The sequence below is a fragment of the Polyodon spathula genome, chromosome 4 (genome assembly GCF_017654505.1).
Source record: "Polyodon spathula isolate WHYD16114869_AA chromosome 4, ASM1765450v1, whole genome shotgun sequence".
Taxonomy (NCBI): Eukaryota; Metazoa; Chordata; class Actinopteri; order Acipenseriformes; family Polyodontidae; genus Polyodon; species Polyodon spathula.
This window is the reverse complement of record NC_054537.1, coordinates 66,723,126-66,742,004: the sequence shown is the minus strand read 5'-3', so window position 1 is coordinate 66,742,004 and position 18,879 is coordinate 66,723,126. Positions and strand designations below refer to the sequence as shown.

At 37.5% G+C, this 18,879-nt stretch overlaps 1 protein-coding gene across 9 annotated transcripts in view; it reads left to right on the top strand.

Annotated features, from left to right (window-relative positions):
* LOC121314771 (FH1/FH2 domain-containing protein 3-like) overlaps positions 1-18,879 on the top strand; it is a 263,850-nt gene that overhangs the window by 177,849 nt on the left and 67,122 nt on the right. For all 9 annotated transcript variants that reach the window (XM_041248429.1, XM_041248428.1, XM_041248437.1 and 6 more), the window contains exons 6-10: positions 9,197-9,291; positions 15,331-15,442; positions 16,919-17,013; positions 17,759-17,902; positions 18,152-18,402. In XM_041248429.1, the coding sequence (XP_041104363.1) occupies positions 9,197-9,291; positions 15,331-15,442; positions 16,919-17,013; positions 17,759-17,902; positions 18,152-18,402 (697 nt within the window). The remainder of the gene's footprint in view (positions 1-9,196; positions 9,292-15,330; positions 15,443-16,918; positions 17,014-17,758; positions 17,903-18,151; positions 18,403-18,879) is intronic.

The window sequence follows — 18,879 nt, the reverse complement described above, 5'->3', positions numbered from 1 at the left end:
GTGACGACCCAGGGGACTTTTTTGATCTGAAAAAAGAAACAAGGACCAGGGGTCACAAATGGAGATTAGATAAAGGAACATTCAGAATAGAAAATAGGAGGAACGTTTTTACACAGCGAATTGTAGTCTGGAACCTACTTTGAAGCTGACACCCTGGGATCCTTCAAGAAGCTGCTTTATGAGATTCTGGGATGAATAAACTACTAACAACCAAACAAGCAAGATGGGCCGAATGGCCTTCCCTCATTTGTAACCTTTCTTATGTTCTTAAATGCATTACAGTCCTGCACATTGAAAGGATACTAACCATGCACATAGCTGTTAAGCAGCCTAGATTGAGAGAGTGAGGTAGAGTTATGTTGATGTAGTTATATCGCTTTTTTTTCTGGGTGTTTGGTGAAATCACTTCCTTGTGCATCATTTGTGGTAGAAATTGTATAACCACCTGTGATACTAATGTATTTAATTACTAGGATATAAACTTTAAATACACTGGATTATATTTATATTACAGATATGATGATATTATTATGATAATGTGTTTTGTCAGATTTGGCTGATTGAGTAGCGTTCTTGTGGAAGTTGTGCTTTAGAGACTATTGCAACAGAGAGCATTTTAAGAGACAGTAATGTTGATTTAACCCTTGTATTGACATGTCCTATAAAACGCATGTCATGTTAAGCAGATTCTAATCATCCCTTTCTGGGAGGCCTGATTTGTGCTGTATACCACACAGAAAATAAGTAAAATTGCTGTCAGCCCATCACTGAAGTGTTTTTTAAGAAGATGAAGATAGGTGGTCTTCTGAGTTTTAATCACTGACTATATCAAATATTATTTTTCAGTGGCAGGGATACAAGCTAGCTGAAGGTCCAATTGTTAAAGTCCCTCTCCATGCAGTGTGTAAGCTACCTAGCCAGAGGAAGAACTGAATAACATTACAATGTAAGGCTTGGGTTTTTCCATGTATCTTTTATTATGGAAGAGACAGTCAGGAGCACACAAGTGTGTTTTGTCCACAAAGGGTCATCTTCATATTTTTCTTGAAAATTTCAAAAAATATGACTTACCTAGTAATTGCACTGATGGCTTCAAGTGTAGCGTACTGTAAACCCATCTGGTATTTTATAAGAGATTGTTTCAACTATGGATATAAATCTACTGAGATAAAGAGTGCTTGAAATATTTACACAAAGTGATTAATTCAGAATTGATTTCAAAAGATTATTCTTCAAGCACTGATTCAGGAAATACTACCTTAAAATATTTAAATGCTTAGTTCTGTTATAGGCATTACGGTTTCTTTGACTTTAACCAATATAGCCAATGTCATAAATAAAAGACATGCTACAATTAGATGATGAATAGTGTAGCATTGCCTAGCTTCAATATAATGGTATGTTCTTTCACAAAATAGTACCAGGTTTATAGCAAACAGACACAAAGGAAAATTGAAAATGAACAAAGCTTTAATTATTAACTGAATGTTATGAGATCCTGCCACTCAGAGTTGAGTATATTAGCTCTGTTACATATTGTGAATGACAAATAGCTGCTGTTAGCCTTGACCGTATATGATTTCAGCATATGGCAAGCCTGACCCCCCTACCATCCTCTATGGGACTATAACACTTAACTGCAGCTCTGCTTACAGTTTATTTTACAAGGCTACAAAATGTCATGCAATTACGATCCTCCATTGGCTTTTTTGAAGGGAAGCAAAAAAGCTAGACTTCTAACATTTAACCGCACCATTTGTTTCCATTTCCATTGCGTTAAACTTTCCAGTAAAGTTGTGGCAAGCCGTCTGTCATTTACTGCGAGTAAGTGTTTTATAATTTATGGGCCCAAAGAGTTTTTACGCACAGACATATTCCCTGTTTTTGGTATTGTATTGTCTTCAGGTATGTGGTTCAGTTCCATAATACAATATTCACCATTCAACCACCTGTTGTGTTTTGGATGTGGGCTTTATTTAATTGATTTTGCTTTTTGCTCCATTTACTGTATTAAGCGTTACTGTACATGTTTCACTTATTAACAGTCAAAGAGCAGTATATTAAACTCCCTGTACACTCATTGGGAGGGCGGGGGGGGGGGGGGCATTCTTTTGATGTTTGTTGGCATTTCACATGATAGTCAATGCAACTGAACCCAAGCTTCCTCACTTCCCCCGCAGCCATTCTTCTGTGCAGACTGAAATTCACACCGCTACTAACTGCAAACATACAGTAAGCAGTTTTAATCTGCTTCACCCCCATGTACAGCAGCTTTAGGTTTCAGTGTGAACAATATACAAGTCCTCTTGCAAAAGGAGCTATTTTCTTTCTCCCAAAGCTTGTCAAGTGACCCCTGGTCCATGTGCAGCATTGATTATTTCCTGTTTCGCTCTGTTAATTGACCCTGCAGATACAATAGCCCAGCTTCCTGTGAGACCAGACCATCCAATCACAACGAGAGGCTGCCAGCATAATCACTAAGCATTTCCAAGTACATTTTTAGTACTACAGGTTGCTTTGCAATGGTTCAAATGCTTTGAGTTTACATGGAACTCTTTCTACAAACACTGCAGAGATATCAGACAGCAAACAGCGCTTTTGTGATACAATTTAAACTGATTAAAATTATGGCGTGTGTTTCAGTTTTGCAAAAGATAGGAAAATGTTTGCAGGAGCAAGTTCAAGCTGGTCGTGCAGCATATATCGCTGAGACCTGCGAGTTTTTGTTTTTTCTAAAGAATCATCGTAGTGCACGATTCAAGCTATGGTCTCAGGCAGTATTCTTAGCAGTGATAAATAGCCATGGCATTGTACCATACAGAGAACTCAGTATTTCAACAGTTTAAGTTAAGACACTCAAAAACAGTCACTCTCTCTGTCATAACTCTCTCTCTCTCTCTCTCTCTCTCTCTCTCTCTCTCTCTCTCTCTCTCTCTCTCTCTGTCATAACCCACTGCAAACTTGTTTCTGATTGGCCATGCCTAATGTCCATTTAGCAAAGGCAAAGGCACAGAAGTTTCTTTTTTCTTATGTTTTATAAAACTAGAGGGAAAATATCAAGAACCATTCATTAACTGCTCACATCTTGTTATTATATTGCAATCTTTTTTGCCTTTGTCTTTGCAGGGATTTTTTCTTTCTTTGCAAGGGACACGCATATACTCTTGATTGTTTAACAGAGTGACCTGTTAGGCACCCTCTAGTGGCTTCCAATCCTTACTGAAGTACCATGGCAAAGTTTGGCACATGTATGGCAAAACATTTTACAAGCTGGTAAAATCTGGGTTTCAATCCTTCAAATATCAATAAAATATCAGATTTTAGAAACAAGCTCAGTTCTAAAGACTGACTAATTTGTTTTCTTTTATTGTTGAATACAGTTGGACTTCTCCGTTTAATGTGCTGGGAGAATTGTAAAAGGTGTTTGATAGACGTCATGTCTAAAACCTGGGAAAGGTGTTATTTCTAAACTACTAAGGCTAGCAGCATAATGATTTTAAAATGGCTAAATTCTCCCTTAACAATGCTTATTGAAGCCAAATGTTGTAACCAATAATGACAAGACTGGACAACCTTTAATCCTAAACATTCCATGGGCTGAGCTATTATATATGCACAGGGGTAGTTCAAACTCTCTATTCAGTACAATGCATTTCAGATTATACTTAAGCGACCTTCTGCCGTAGCATACTTGCTGCCTCATAGCTTTCAGCATTTGAAAGTAACTTCCTTCCAGCACATGTAGTAGTGCAGGTGTTATGAAGAGATGATATGAGGTGTCATTATGGTGATTTGTGTGTGTGTGTGTGTGTGTGTGTGTGAAAGATAGAGAGAGAGATCGAGAGAGAGAGTAAGTGTACAATAACAATAAAAAGCTAAGAAACAAATGGAGTAGCTTGAGAGTTAATGAAAACCTAGGAGGCTTATTCTGCCTTCTTACAAGTCTGTAATTACAGGACTGTATGATGTTTACAAAGCAAACACTGTAATCTTTGTCATTATTCAAACAAATGAGAGCCGACATGTAAATCCTTTTTATCTATTTTGTGTTTAAATACACAGTTTACACCCTGAAATAGGAAGTAATCACCCCTTATCCGCACCATTTTGGTAAACTAAATATCTGCACCGTTATTTTAAGCCAGGGGTTGATTTCATATAAACAGACATTCTCTGCAAGCACAGGGTGAACACTGTTTTTAAACACACCACTGGGTCTCTGCAACCATACATTGCTGCCAGCTGTTTGTTTTGGGATGGTACTGAAGTTCCCTTCTGGGACCTAGTGCTGCGATGTAATGAGAGATGTAGGTATATTATCTATTTTGATGCAAGCAAAACAAAAATTATGGGAGCTGTAAACCCTTTCCAGGTGTGCAATGTTCCAGAGAAGAGACAACTTCCATCCAAGGGTTAACTGGCCTGACATTGCTGTGGATTGTTTATTTAAAATGCTAGGGCCTGCTTACATCAAGCACTCCGTTATTTAACCGGATTGCAGTTGTCACTCTGAGGGTACTTATTCTGTTTGGAAATTCCTTTTAGAACATGCTGTATACAGTCAATCAGGAAAAAAAAAATCATGAATTTTAAGACATTATTCAAGGTTTGTTCTCTTGTATATATATATATATATATATATATATATATATATATATATATGGCTTGATATATATATATATAGCTGAGCGGTGAATCTGACTCTGTTGAGGAGTTGCTGACATAACCATTGAAAGCTAAATATATAGAAAAAAAATCAGAGATCAAAAATACTGTATGTTACCTTAATTTATTATTAGGCAAATCTCAAACTTCATCAGTGAAAAGTCATTCATAGATAGTTGTATACTGCAGCTGTTGAAAGGCCAAATTATTATTATTATTTTTAACTACAAAAACCATAATAATTTAAGTGTGGAAGACAGCAAAGGAAAGAAGCTACAAGTGTGCAAGTATTGTAAAGTAACTAAACATGTTGTAACAGAAAAAAAAAAAAAACACCTATGAATTCTGGAAAGTGACCAAAAACCAGTTTGTAAAAAACGAAAGCCATGGAAAAAAAATCAATTTACATAAAGCTCAAAATAAGCACAGAAAAATGAAATTAATAAAAACAGAAAAACAGAAGCCCTACTTATAATACTGGTTGCCTAGGTTTATAACCTACTTTAAAAAATCAGAAGTGAGTCAGGGAGTGAGTTCCAAAGCCTGGATGCATAATTAGAAAAAGCTCTTCCACTGATAGAGACAAGGCGGGAGAAAGAAACAGAGAACAGACCTGAGTTGGAGGAATGCAGGGAGTGACCTACCAAGTTTTAATATTATTTTAATGGTGCATAGGGGTTATTTTATTAGCATATATAGAGAAAACACTGGAATTCGAGGCTGACATGTTGTAAGTAATTAGCAGTGATTGGTAAAAGAAGAATAGCACCTGGGGTCTTGTCTCGTGCATAAATAATATGTCCCTGCACGAGTGTCAACATGGCATGTTCAAACAAAAGCTTTTTTTTTTTTTGGCAGAGAGAACAAGGTGGGTTTGCAGATAAGACAACTAGAAAACCACTTTCTCTGACATATTGGTATGGGCATGTAAGGCTATAGCAAATTTAGGGAAACTTTAGGATAAAACTTTAGTATAAAAACTCCCAAAAAATCATCCTATTGTTTTACGTCAATCACTAAGCACATTTAATGACAAAGGACTGGACTAGTAATTTGCTTAATGTTGTGCATTGTCACTCTCAACTAGAAAACCACTTTCTCTGACATATTGGTATGGGCATGTAAGGCTATAGCAAATTTAGGGAAACTTTAGGATAAAACTTTAGTATAAAAACTCCCAAAAAATCATCCTATTGTTTTACGTCAATCACTAAGCACATTTACTGACAAAGGACTGGACTAGTAATTTGCTTAATGTTGTGCATTGTCACTCTCATATTATGATTATTATGTTGACTTAGAGCCAAGAGCTCCGGGTGTGCTTACCTCATGAGGCAGTGTTTGGAACTCCTTCCTGTGATGTGCAGTACAGAGCAACAAGGGGGGCCTGACCCCTTAACATAGATTTTCCCACTGGTAATAATCCAAGGGATACACGGCTTAGAAGGAGATACTATCAGTAAGTTATATACTTCTTTGAAAATAAGCATGCACACTATTGGAACACTGTAAAATAAATGCTGGTCTTAAATTAGTCAGAATGAAGTCAGTTAAAAAACTGTACTCTCTTTGAAAAACAAGTTGCCTTTCCTATCAAAGTGAATATTTCAAGATAGAAAAACTGAGAATGTGTGACATTAAAAATAGTGTGGTCTCTATTCAATTATTCTATACAGCAGTGGGTCTAAAAACCGACATAATTGAACCCCTTCAGTCACTGTGTGTATAATTGTACCATGTTATGTTTCCTATCATGTATCTGTTTTAGAATGCATAATGTTTTTTTTTTTTGTTTTGTTTTTCAATGTTTTGCTTGGGCAACTTCTTGAACTCCATAGACTTCACACAAACTTTTAACATTTCTAAAAATATAATTTAAAATTTGTGACCGGGGGGATTATTTCAATATAGGAAGTGTTTGAAAGAATTGTAGCACTCCAGAACCCCTCGGGTACCAATGCACTTAAATGGATAAATTGGCTATAGTTCTTAAAAGGTTTAACAATTTATTAAAAGAAAGAGACTTTGGGAAAACTAACATTGTTGGCAGTGTGTGTGAGTCTCTTTTAAAGTAAATGTGTTTATTAAAAGTAAGTAGAATGGCAGGTTTGCTCCAATTGTTTATATTTAAACTACAGTAGAATTTAGATCTACCATTGTTTAGAGCGACTGCATAGACCCCCGCTATGACTGTGTACTGTTTAGTTTTTAGAAGAAAAAAAAAATAAAAAATGCACGAGTCAGCCACATGAGCCTGAATGGGGAAAAAGTCACCCAAAGTTGTATTAATGCTCAAAGAGTGAACCAGACTCCCACATTGTATCATGTTGTTTTCACTGTGTAACAATCCTCTTAATTGTCAGCTGTGTCCTACACAAAGTACTGGCAGCTAATTAATGGTCATTGTCTTGTAGTAGTCTGTGTTGAGAGGGCATTTCCTTGACAGTGGCCCCTGGAGGGATGCTGGCATTGAATTTATTGTTAAAGATAGACACTTCATTAGAATAGAACAATAGAAAAGAAATAGACCGGCAGGGATTATGTGTGCCCAGAATGTCAGTGTTGCAAATCTACTTTAATGTCCCTGTGGCAAGCTCATACCAAAACTTTTCAGTTTACTCTGAGGTTATTATTAGTTGCCAGAATACTTATTTTGTTTTCATTTTACAAATGGAAGTCTTGTCAGGGGCAACTGTATTATACAAGCCAAATGTTTTCCCAGAGTGCGTCTGTCAGATTATTCTCAAAGTGTACATTTTTATTTTCTGTGGGATTATCAAGCATGCATAGTCTTAATTGACTAAAAGCCATGTCCACAGGCAGCTTAGCAGTATTTGTAATATTCACTTTTCAGATGATTTCATAAATAAACATTGGACTTCACCTGAAATAACAAACTGCAAAAAATATGCTATTTATTTATTTATTTATTATTTATTTATTTATTTATTTATTTATTTAATGTAGTCATTTTATCAAAGGATTATGTTGGCAAAGGCTCATTTGCACACAGGCATTACCATAAAACAATGAATGACTGGCCTACTCAGGATAGTTATTGTATATTGAGATTTCCTCTGTGGATTTGAATCCATATAGGATTATTACAACTATTAGAACTGGCTTAAACAATACACTGATAAGAACTGTGCATGACTTTCCGTAAAAAGACATAACATTCCATTAGATCTGTTTCTCCATTACAGTAGTAATAATAATAGTTATAATGCCCTATCAACATCCAATAGAGTATTCTGTTTGGCTTTGCACGCTGGATATGCTAGTGTCATGCAGTGATAATTAATGATCTTTGCTTTATCTGCTGTCTGCAAATAGAGCAGTTTAATCACAGCACAGGTAGAGCACAAAAATCTAAAGAATGCCAGCTGTAGTAAATGTGTGTGTGTGGAGTAGGGCACGCTCTTTGAACTATTTTAGAAGAGAAGCACTATGAAAAAACAGTACTCTGTATTATACTATAGAATAGTGCCGCCTATTGGTAGCCTGTCCTTATAGTGATATATGTGTGTGTGTGTGTGTGTGTTATACTGAGACAGATTTTTCTTACAACAGATCTCTTCTGCATTCATGTTCAGAAATATCTTTCCTTGAACAAGTAGTTGTATTTGCAAATTGAACAGGAATAACATTTCAAACATTGACACGTTTGGTTTCGGATTTCTCTGAAAGAAACAGTTGCTAGAAATGCTGCCAGACTTCTAATGGATGTGTTGGAAGATCCTTAATTTTGTGTCCAATTGATGTAGCCCCCCCCCCCCCCCCCCCCCCCCTCCAGTTTATTAAACCACTAGCAGAAGTCAAAGTGTATGGATATAAAGCTTAAAAAATTGACTAAGTAGACAGCTACAATAATTGGCATTTATATTCAGTAAACATTTTTCAGCAAATTAAGTGCATTCTTCTGGGAGTCTAAAAATAGGTGACTAAATCTAGAAACTAATGTATGTACTTCATGTACTGTAGACCTATTCCTGAATGTGTGACTTACTTTAATTGAATAATCACTGGAATACAAATAAAATCTTTGGTAAGACTGCAGTTTATAGCACTGCAACTGGTTATAATTGCAATGTTGGGGTCATTACAGCATTTTCACTGCTGTTTTAGTTGCACACTGCATTGCAACAATATACAGGATTTTCACTGCACAGTAAAAGCATAACTTTAAACAGTCAATTATAAATCCTGAGGTAAAACTTCCAAAAAGTCCGGTAACACTTTTTGGCTAATGTTTTCAATCAGGAATTGTTGTCTTTGCATTAAAAGATGTAAATGACAGAAGTATCTGGGCTACTTGTATTTTGTGGGTAACTTATGGATCCGTCACTATAAAGAACCTCCTCCTCCTTAAAGATGAGAAAGGCCGTCATCAAGGGTTATGGCAATACCTCCTAGCAGCAAAGGACCCCAAACTGAATGAGTTCAAATGTTGCTATTAGGTTAGTTATTAGAACCCAAATTATGAAACAAAGGATACATTAAATCTATGTATGTTTTTTTTTTTTAACAGCACTTGGGCAGATCATGTTGTATGTGGATGGGATGAATGGGGTCATAGGTCACAACGAAACTGTCCAGTGGCTCTACACACTCATAGGGTCAAAGGTAAGACAAACTATATTTCATATACTCCAACACGGATACACATTTTTTGTTTTTTTTAACCGTAAGTTTCTGCCTCAGCAACCCCTTTTAATTGTTTAAGTACACGGGTACATTTCCCTATGTAGGAATAAGAGCAGCAAAGTGATTCAGTACATTTTTGGGAAACCTGAGCCCTGCTCTCACAGATTAATCCAAATGCCAAAAAGTTAAGAGTGAAGAAGTGGGGGCGCCTCACACTGACACACCTAGCATTAGGGAAGTACGATAGGCTGGAACTATATCTTCACCACACTGCAACGACTTCTACTGACCAGGTGTCTGGTTAGCACAAGCAGACAACTGCTTGGCTGGCTAGAGGAAATACAGAAAACAGTAACTCAGAACAAAAATTCAATGAAAGTTAGAATTTAAAGGATGTGTACATTAATTGTCAGTTAGTTGACAGGTATTTGTGAGCAATTTCATGAAAGACGTAAAACTTTATAGGGTCATATTTCACATTTCTCCAGAATGCCAGAATGGTAAATCTGATTTTTTAAAGAAAATATATTGCTCAGGACAATTTCAGCTTTAAAGCCAAATATAACAGAAATTGTCATAATAGCCAGGGGTATTTTAATACAGGTGAAGGTTCTTTTGTTTTGTTTTGTTTTGTTTTGTTTTGCAGTTCCTCAGTTTATAACATTATTAACATAATATTTCCTGACATGTAATTTTAGAGTAGAGGTACTGAAAACAAGCAATTACATCATTGTATGCTGGCTGCTGCTAGAGAAGTGTCTATAATTCATTTTAAGACTTTATGTACAGTCACGTCCTCTTAGAAAATACTGTGTTCTCTACAAAAGCTACAATCACAAGGGGAATTACGTTATGACATCAAATCATTACAGCCTGAAAACATTAGTAAAGAAATGTGGTGCCACTACTGCTGATGTAGTCATAAGACTGGGTGGAGGTTTTTAGTTTCACCTATTGGCATAAGTTGCTTTTTTCCAGTTTGTCTTCATGATTAGTCAAGAAAGTTGTGTTAACCTTTATCTTCACAGCTGGATTACAGAAGTATGTATACTGTTACCAAAGCTCAATTTTATTAAAATATTATGTCTATGATTTCAGTTTAAAATGTTGGTGTCAGTCTGGTTTGTTGTTTGGTACATATTGTGAAACTGACAGGAGGATTAGGCAGATAGTACAGTATATCAACCAAAGCCTGTAAAAATAAAAAGAGAATGTATTTCACCCAATTGAACAGATATTTCTATGTCCTTAACCTCTTACAAGACTCACAACTGTTTTTCTCCACACCAGAGAACAATATGGGCGCAAGTTCACCTGACTCCTGAGTGAACTAATTTATTGCTAATATGTGTTTGTTGGCAGATCATAGAGCCCGCCAGACTTTTGCCTTTCTATAACCCTTGGTGTAAATTCATCAACCTGCCAGTGCCAATGCTCCTTCTCTAACCTACCGCAGCTCTTCCAAAGCATTTTCAAGCCTTTGCAATATCTGTTAACTAGTTAATTAACAAAGGAATGCAACCTGAAATTGGGGTTTCTTCCAAACCTCTATCTAACTCAACACATATGTTGTTCTTTTTTATGTAGCGCACACGTTGGTTGTGTGTGTGGTACAGTAGGAATCCTTTGTCACTCTCTGCCCTGGAATGCGTTATGCATATAAGACTATTGGCTCCTGTGTGCTCCAAGCGTAGCAATGCATGAGAGTGATACCTCTGCTAATTGTTGCTATCGAAGGATGGTCAAGCAAACACACCTTGCTAATGAGGGAAGGGTATCTTCTACTTAAGAGTGGGGAGTCCAGAGTTACACTGATTGATATAATGCTATTAGCCAAATCTTTGCCTCTCAAAACCATATTTATATGTTGCACGCTACATAAACGTAAATGAGAGCAGAAACTGATTTCTCTTTTTATTTTTATTTTTTTAATGGTCCTGTACTCGGTCTCTTGTTGTGCACTGTTGTTTCTTCTCTGGCTGTGTCAAGTGTTAGACAGTGATATTTCTGCGCTGATAACACAGAGGTGGAGGCTGAGGTGCTCCAGTTTTTGATTGATGTCTTCAAAGAAAATAATTAGATTGGTAATTTGTTTACTATTCTCTACTTCCACACATCCTTTGTTGTACTTCCACCTTGGGACAGAAGGCAATTGTGAACTTTTCTTTGAATAAAGTTTATTTGCCTGGCTATCAGCACACTGTTAGTCTGCTGTTTCAGGAATTTCTTTTCATTTACCAGACAATGGAAGGTTCCTATTTACCACAATACTCGGCATACCTTTCTTAGTATGACAATTTAAGAGGATTATTCATCATATAAATATTAAAGCAGGCTTAATGTAATATGAGATAAACCTCTAAACACGTGTTTATTAGTGTTGATGAATATTTATAGTAAAGTGTAGTTACAAAAAGGTAATGCATAGCCAAAGATTATGAAACAAGATGTAATCCATTTGAGTAACTATTTGTAGTGAGATATCATAAACCTTGAAAAATTGAAATTCCTTGTTATGATCGTGCATAAGATCGAAAAATAATATTATGTGTCATGCTATTTTGTAAGATATAAACAGGCACCTGAAATACACAAACTAAATTAAAAAAAATTAAAAAATAAATAACAGAGTTGTGACTAACCTTGCTACCTTTCTATGCAGTACCTCCTTACAAATATATTGACACCTAAATTAACAAGTCACAAGGGAAGGAAGACATGTGACTGTATGTTATTCTCTCCTGAGTCAGCTTCATTTTTTTTGTGATTACTGTATGTCCTTTGGAATCCTGATAAGACTTTAACACACTGTACATATATAGTGGGATTGTCTGTTCACCAAAATAAAACAGCAGTCTGGTTGCACATGATGCTGTATTTCAAGGAAGATGTGGACAAGTTTGGGGATTGGATCAATCCCCAAAAGGCAGCCTGCATCAGCTGTGCTCTACCTATGCTGTTGCCTCGCTTGGCCAGAGGGGCACTGTTTCCACACTTGTATTACAGTGACATGTCATTAAAAATGTAGGAAGTGTGTAATATAACAGATAGTTTCTGGATGTGGCTTGGAAACCTTGATAACTGTTACTGTTAAATATTGTTGAGTCCTCACACATGCTTTGTGGAACAGAATCCCCTTTCATGAGAATTCTTTCCATGGCCTTGATTACCCAGTCATAAATTAAATACTGGCCTCTTGAAGATAATTTCCTTTCTTTCTTTTTTTGCTTGTTAATTCATGCGATATTGCCACTCTTGCAGTAGCATAAAGCTGACTGCTTGATTCTAGGAGTAACAGAGAGAACAACTAAGTGCAGCTATGGAGTGGATCTATAAATATTATTCTAAAATATAGAAGATTTATAACAAGGGAGGTTAGGATTTAGTTCCATGTGGATAAATGGGAAAAAAATATGTTTTGTACTTTTTGTTCGTCCAAATCCGAAGTTACAGTCAAGCTGTTTCCCCTGCCACTGCTACATACTGCTAAAAGTGGCGTCCAGTTCTGTAGTCTTCATTTGACTTTCGAATGCTAGCACCCTCGTCTATAACATTCACAGTTCGGCGCCTCATGCTCGCAGCCGCTCTCAGTCTCCTGCGCGGAGTGCTAAGTGGGTGACTGTCGAAGCAGGCCCAGGACATCTCCGACTTCAAGTCCCGGAGTATTTGGCCAGGCAGCAGACCTAACTCCCTGCTTGGCCCCGGCTCCGCCGCTAGCACCTGCCCCGGAACTGACCCCGCCCTTATCGGTGATCGCCTGGGACGTTTCAGAGCCAGTCTTGGCTGTAGTTGAGGAAGACCGGATGCTATTTCAATCACGGCTTCCTGGCATGGCAGCTCCTTCCCTCAGGATGAGGAAGAAGAGAGATTTCCAGGAGTTCACCTTCAGGATGGGTCTGAGCTCTGAGGCAACCTCGGACTCTGGGCTTTCCCCTCTTCAAAGCTCAATACCAGTGCTTATGGAGCGAGCCTCCAAGTTCCTCCAGGTACATTTGACGGCAGCACCTGAAACATGCCGGTCTGTCTTCAGAACTTGAGCTTCATTGCCCCGCCTTCAGCCCTTCCTGGCGTTCCCTGATTTCCTCTTGGAACCACCTGGCCTCGGCACAGAGTGTGGTGAAAAGAGCAAACAAGTTAGAGACTTTCCATTCCCCCATTTTCTTTGGAGGAAAAATATCCTAAAAGTATTGTTGGTGGTCGTCTTCTCTTTCAGGGAAACAGGGTTACATCCATAACCTAAGGTTTTTTTTTTTTTTCATGGACCAAATTGGAGTATTTTCTCTTTTTTTTTAATTAGTCTAATGCCTTTGTTTGTGTGCTGTTTATGGAATGTGATCTGTGAGGCAACTGTACATGACAGAAAACATATGGACATATGGCTTCTCTGACATGAAAAGCTCAAGGGAATTTGCTTTAGCATGTGTTAAATACACAGGCACTTAAACACACATATCATTGCCATCACTGGTCCCTTTGCTGTGGTTAACCAGTCCAACTTGTTGTCATCTTTACACATCAGGACTCAAATTATGGGTGAATAAAATAATATTGCAGACAAACAGGTTTATACTGTGTGTGTGTGTGTGTGTGTGTGTAAGTAATATATATATATATATATATATATATATATATATATATATATATATATATATATATATATATAATATATAAACACATTAAACATGAATATTATATCATAATCTCAATCTGCAGGTCTTCCAGTAAAGCGTTTTGCTAAATTGTTTGCTAATTTCCTCTCTAAACATTGCTTAGTGCAATGGGGTTGTTTGGCTATTTGACCTTATACTGGTCTACTGATTTACAACCCAGAGTCCCATAATTCAATATTCTGCTGGGCAACACGCTCAAGACGTCCCTCACCTTCTCTCTGGAAGGTTACATTACTGGAGCAATCACTCCCTGTACTGCAGTGCCATGTCAAAGAAAAATTCAGTACCAGACTCTAAAGCCTTAGGGTGTTCAAGCAAGTCTGCAGTTTTATTTGAGTTGATGTAATTCATTCTGGCAGATTGGTCTTTGGTTGTCCTCTGCTGACCGAAAAGGTCAATGTTCTTTAACAGCCTCCTCACATATATTTACGGACAGGCATCAACATCCCTGTTATAATAGCACTGCCTCCTGTAATTTACTGGAGCTTTATTTTTATTTTAGTATTTATACTGTGGTGCATAATGCATTTAAAGTAGAAGCACAGATTGTAGGCTCATTATCTGTGTTCAGTGCATTGCCAGAAAGAATCCTCTATTGAAATTTGTATTGGCCCCCCAATTAATGATTTTTGGCTAGGATCATCTTCCAATCTACTGAAATAGGATGTTAGCCCTTTCCATACTGCATTATTCTTTGAAGGGTGAAAATATGATTGTTCTGCACGTCAAATTAAACCTGACTGCAGATCTTTTACAGTAAATATTTTTGGAGCCGGGCTCATATACAGCATTAAAATACGTTGATTGTGTTAACAAAAATTACTATAACTGTTGAAACAAACAGCATTAGAATATGTCCATCTGCTGTTGAACAAAATATTATAAAAAAAGAGCTGATAAAACTTCCAAAATGAGTTTACTAAACAAGACTTCAAAAATCATCATTACAGCTGCTTTATTTTTCTCATTGATACACTGAAGTCAGCCAACTACTGAACTGCCATTTACATTTCAGTATAAAACATCATCAACTTTGAATTAAACTATCCACAAGTTTTTTTTTAGTTTTTTTTTTTTTTTTTTTTTTTACAGCAGAGGGCATTACAAAAAACACATCCTTAAACTTGCAACAGTAAGACCTGAAAAAAGGCACAAAACAAGGGGCCAAAAATGGAACTGCCTCCCACTGGACTTATCAGAGTCTGAGGTATCAAAACCCTGGAGAGACAAGGATGCAAGTTGACAGGGGGAAGCCGTTTTTGTCAGGGGCAACTGGGCATTATTTTGCTATTTTTGCCTATCTGGAGTTAACACATGCTACTTGTCTTGTTCCCTGGATCCTCTGCAGTTCCGGCTGGTGGTGAAGACAGCTCTGAAGCTGCTGCTGGTGTTCGTGGAGTACACAGAGTCCAATACCCAACTCCTCATTGAGGCTGTCCGTGCCGTCGACACAAAGAAAGGTAGGTCCCAAATATACAAACTGGACACTCAGTAACACTGGTGGTTACTGTAATACTGAGTAGTATTTCCATGAATCACTATTTATACAGCTTTTTACTGTATATTTTTAATTATACAAATAGTATTGTCGATGTACACTATTATTGCACTCTTCTGCGTGTAGAAACATACATGCTTCTTTACTGTTCTACTGAAGCTTGATACAGCCACACAGGAGTAACAGCTTTGATATTCAATTGCACTAAATTGGTCCAAGCTGTTGAGCCCGTAGTAACGTTCAAACTGCAGTTACTGTACTGCCGTCTACATTCTGTTGCTGTTTGCACTCCTTAACTTAGCTGGAGCTATTTTTTCATGTGGGTAACTGAAAGCTTCCCAATTAGTTGTACAGCCAGACATTGTGTTCTGTCACTGTAGTATAGTGCAGCATTGAACTAATAAAGAATTTTATTAATTTTAGGAAGACATTTTTGTAGAGGAAACCATTCTCAATGAGTGATCATATATTTTCACATTCTCTTGCGCTTGAATGTATTCCATATGTCCTTTAAAAAAAAAAAAACTCTGCTTCTTTTGCAAGCTGTAACTGAGTATTTGAAAATACTTTCTAACAAGCTCTGCAAAGGAATTTGGATGGCTTCCCAACACCTTCAGTAATTGGAATTAATGCTGGAGAAACATGAGACTGTAGAAGGAAAACTTTCATATAATGTCTCCCTCTCTCTTTTTTCTTCTTCTTTTGCAAAGCTGTACATTTGTTCACTGTTACTCCTTTGGACTGTGTTTATTCATGAGCAGTATTCTATGAGTTTGGGGTACAGACCTGCTTCACCAACAAACTGTGCTCAGCTTTCTGAGGGCTGCTCCATGCGGTTTATCGTTGCACTTGGAATCCATCAGTACAATCTGGAATGTGGCTTTATAGATCCACTAACATATTTTTCAAAATTCCAGTCAGCCTAGTGAGAGACTCTGACCTTTTGAAAGAGATCTGTGCCATGTATGTTAGGTTTAGACAGATTGTAAAACTTGATTGCATATTTACGATTTTCTGCTCTCCAAAAAGCCTTCCACTGCTAATATCCATTCTTGTTAAGAGGACAGACTTGTTGGCTTCATCTAGGTGTACAGTATACCCTCACCTATAGCATGTAAGAATACATATAATGCATGTTATAGACCTTGCAGATGGTCACTTTACAAACAGAGTACTGATTATCCATTCCTACATTTATACAAAGAGGGCTTTAGAATAGCTTCAAGCTGTGTATTAGTAGCATATCATTTTTTCAACTGTAAATAGATAAATACAGGTAAAATAGATAGACCATATATGGTGTACTCTATATAAAGTCTACAAGATCTGAGATATTTAAATCATGGTTTAGCAACTTAAAGGATCCTGAAAAAACTAACTGTTTATGAAAATAATATAGAAAATTGACATTTCTGTGTTCTCTTTGATTTATTTGTAGGAACCAAAATATGGTCAAACGCCATGGAGATTTTGGACGAAAAGGATGGGGTGGACACAGAGCTGCTTGTTTATGCCATGACATTAGTCAACAAGGTGAGTGAGAACTTAAATATCATGGGGACGGGACCCTGTGAAAGGAATACAGATCATTTTCTTTGGTGATGGAGAGAGGAGTTGTTTTTGGCAGTCGAACTGGAACTTAAGATACTGTACACCAGTAAATCCTGCACAGTTTCACAGAATGACTGTAAGGTACAGTTCTATCATTTCTGGTTGGTGATAAAGTGGGGCATAAAATGTTTTCCTTAAAGTTGTGCCTGTGGGCAAAGTTTTGCCTGCAGTACCACAGTGTTGTTTTGCAATACTGCAAAACTGATGTAGCAGAAAGGGAATTTAAGGCATTACAATATTGTGACAAATACATTTATGTGCCTGGGACCACAGTTTGCTACTGCAGTAAGTGACAATAACAGCACAAGGTCTGCTAAAATTGTATGACCATTGGTACAGTAGATTAGGATAGTATGACACACTGGCAAGCCGTAGCAGTATCTTATCAATGCCAGTGTGCCAACTCAACAGGACAACTTTGCAACACATGTTCCAAATCCATTCCTTGTAATGATGTGGTTTGCTATTGGTTTTGTTAATTTTTTTCATGGTTAAACAATGATGTTAATGGTATCCCAGTGGTATTTTATAAACTTTAGTGTTAACTAATATAGAATGTATTTCCCTCTTGACCTGCTTTTTTCTGCACTACAGGTTCTGCTGCCAGACTAAGGTTTGTGTGCCTTTAAGGGATTTTGCCAAAATGTTCTCTTTTTTGAATTCACAGACACTAGCAGGGCTGCCAGATCAGGATTCCTTCTATGATGTGGTGGACTGTCTGGAAGAGCAAGGCATTGAAGTTATTGCACAGAGACACTTGAATAAGAAAGGAACCGACCTGGACCTTGTAGAGCAGTTTAATATTTATGAGGTAACTTTTCAGCAAAATGAATCTTTAGCACGTAATCTTGGCAAAGCCTTCAAAGTTTTCAAAGCATGCATGTATTACTTTCAAACATATTACCCTGAAACTGTGTTCTTAGTGCTCTACACTGATCACTTGTTAAAGCTCATGCATAAGGGTGCATGGGGATGTTCTTTTTTTTTAAGACACATTCTACCAGGACAATGATAAAGAAACATAAGCTGAATTGAAAAGCTGATTTTCTTTACCTCTTAGATGACTCTGAGGCACGAGGATGGTGATGATGACAGCCAGCCCCCTCTGACAGGTCGCAAGGACCGCAGAAGAGCGAGTCTGGGAGGGGCTAATGAACGGCACGGGCTGGAGCGCAGGAGGAGCCGCAGGCATTCCATCCAGAACACCAGGGGGGCGACCTCCGCCCCCGCCAGCCCCAGCAGCCTGCACAGTCAGAATACCAATGGCTTCATCTCCTACAGTGGTCAGAGGATTGAGGATCTCAGTGAAAAGTATGTGTATTTTTGTATCATCAGTTATATGCCATAGAAAAAAAGCTGTTGCCACCTTAATAAGAAGACATGGACATGTTGTATCTGTCAGCACCCTGGGACCCCAGTGGAAACCCATTCCTAAGGATAAATTAAAAAAAAAGGATTTCTTACTGGGCAATAGGCTTTGCTGCTGCAGATTAATGGCTTTTTACAAGCTGGCCGTATTCTTGGTAAGTGATATTCACCTTGGTCCTAGCTCTATTCTTTATGTTAAGAGGATACGAGTCAAGGTAAGTGGCTGTTTACCAGTGGTTTACCTATGTTGCAGTGACACAGCGATTGAGGCTTATGACCGTGCATGACAATATCGCAGAAGAGGTCATTAACAAAAATGCACTTTTCCATAGAGTATTTTGTTTTCTTGCGTGAAACATTGTCAATATAATGTCAAACACATGGCTGAATCCCAAAAGTAAATAGTGACTACCGTGCACT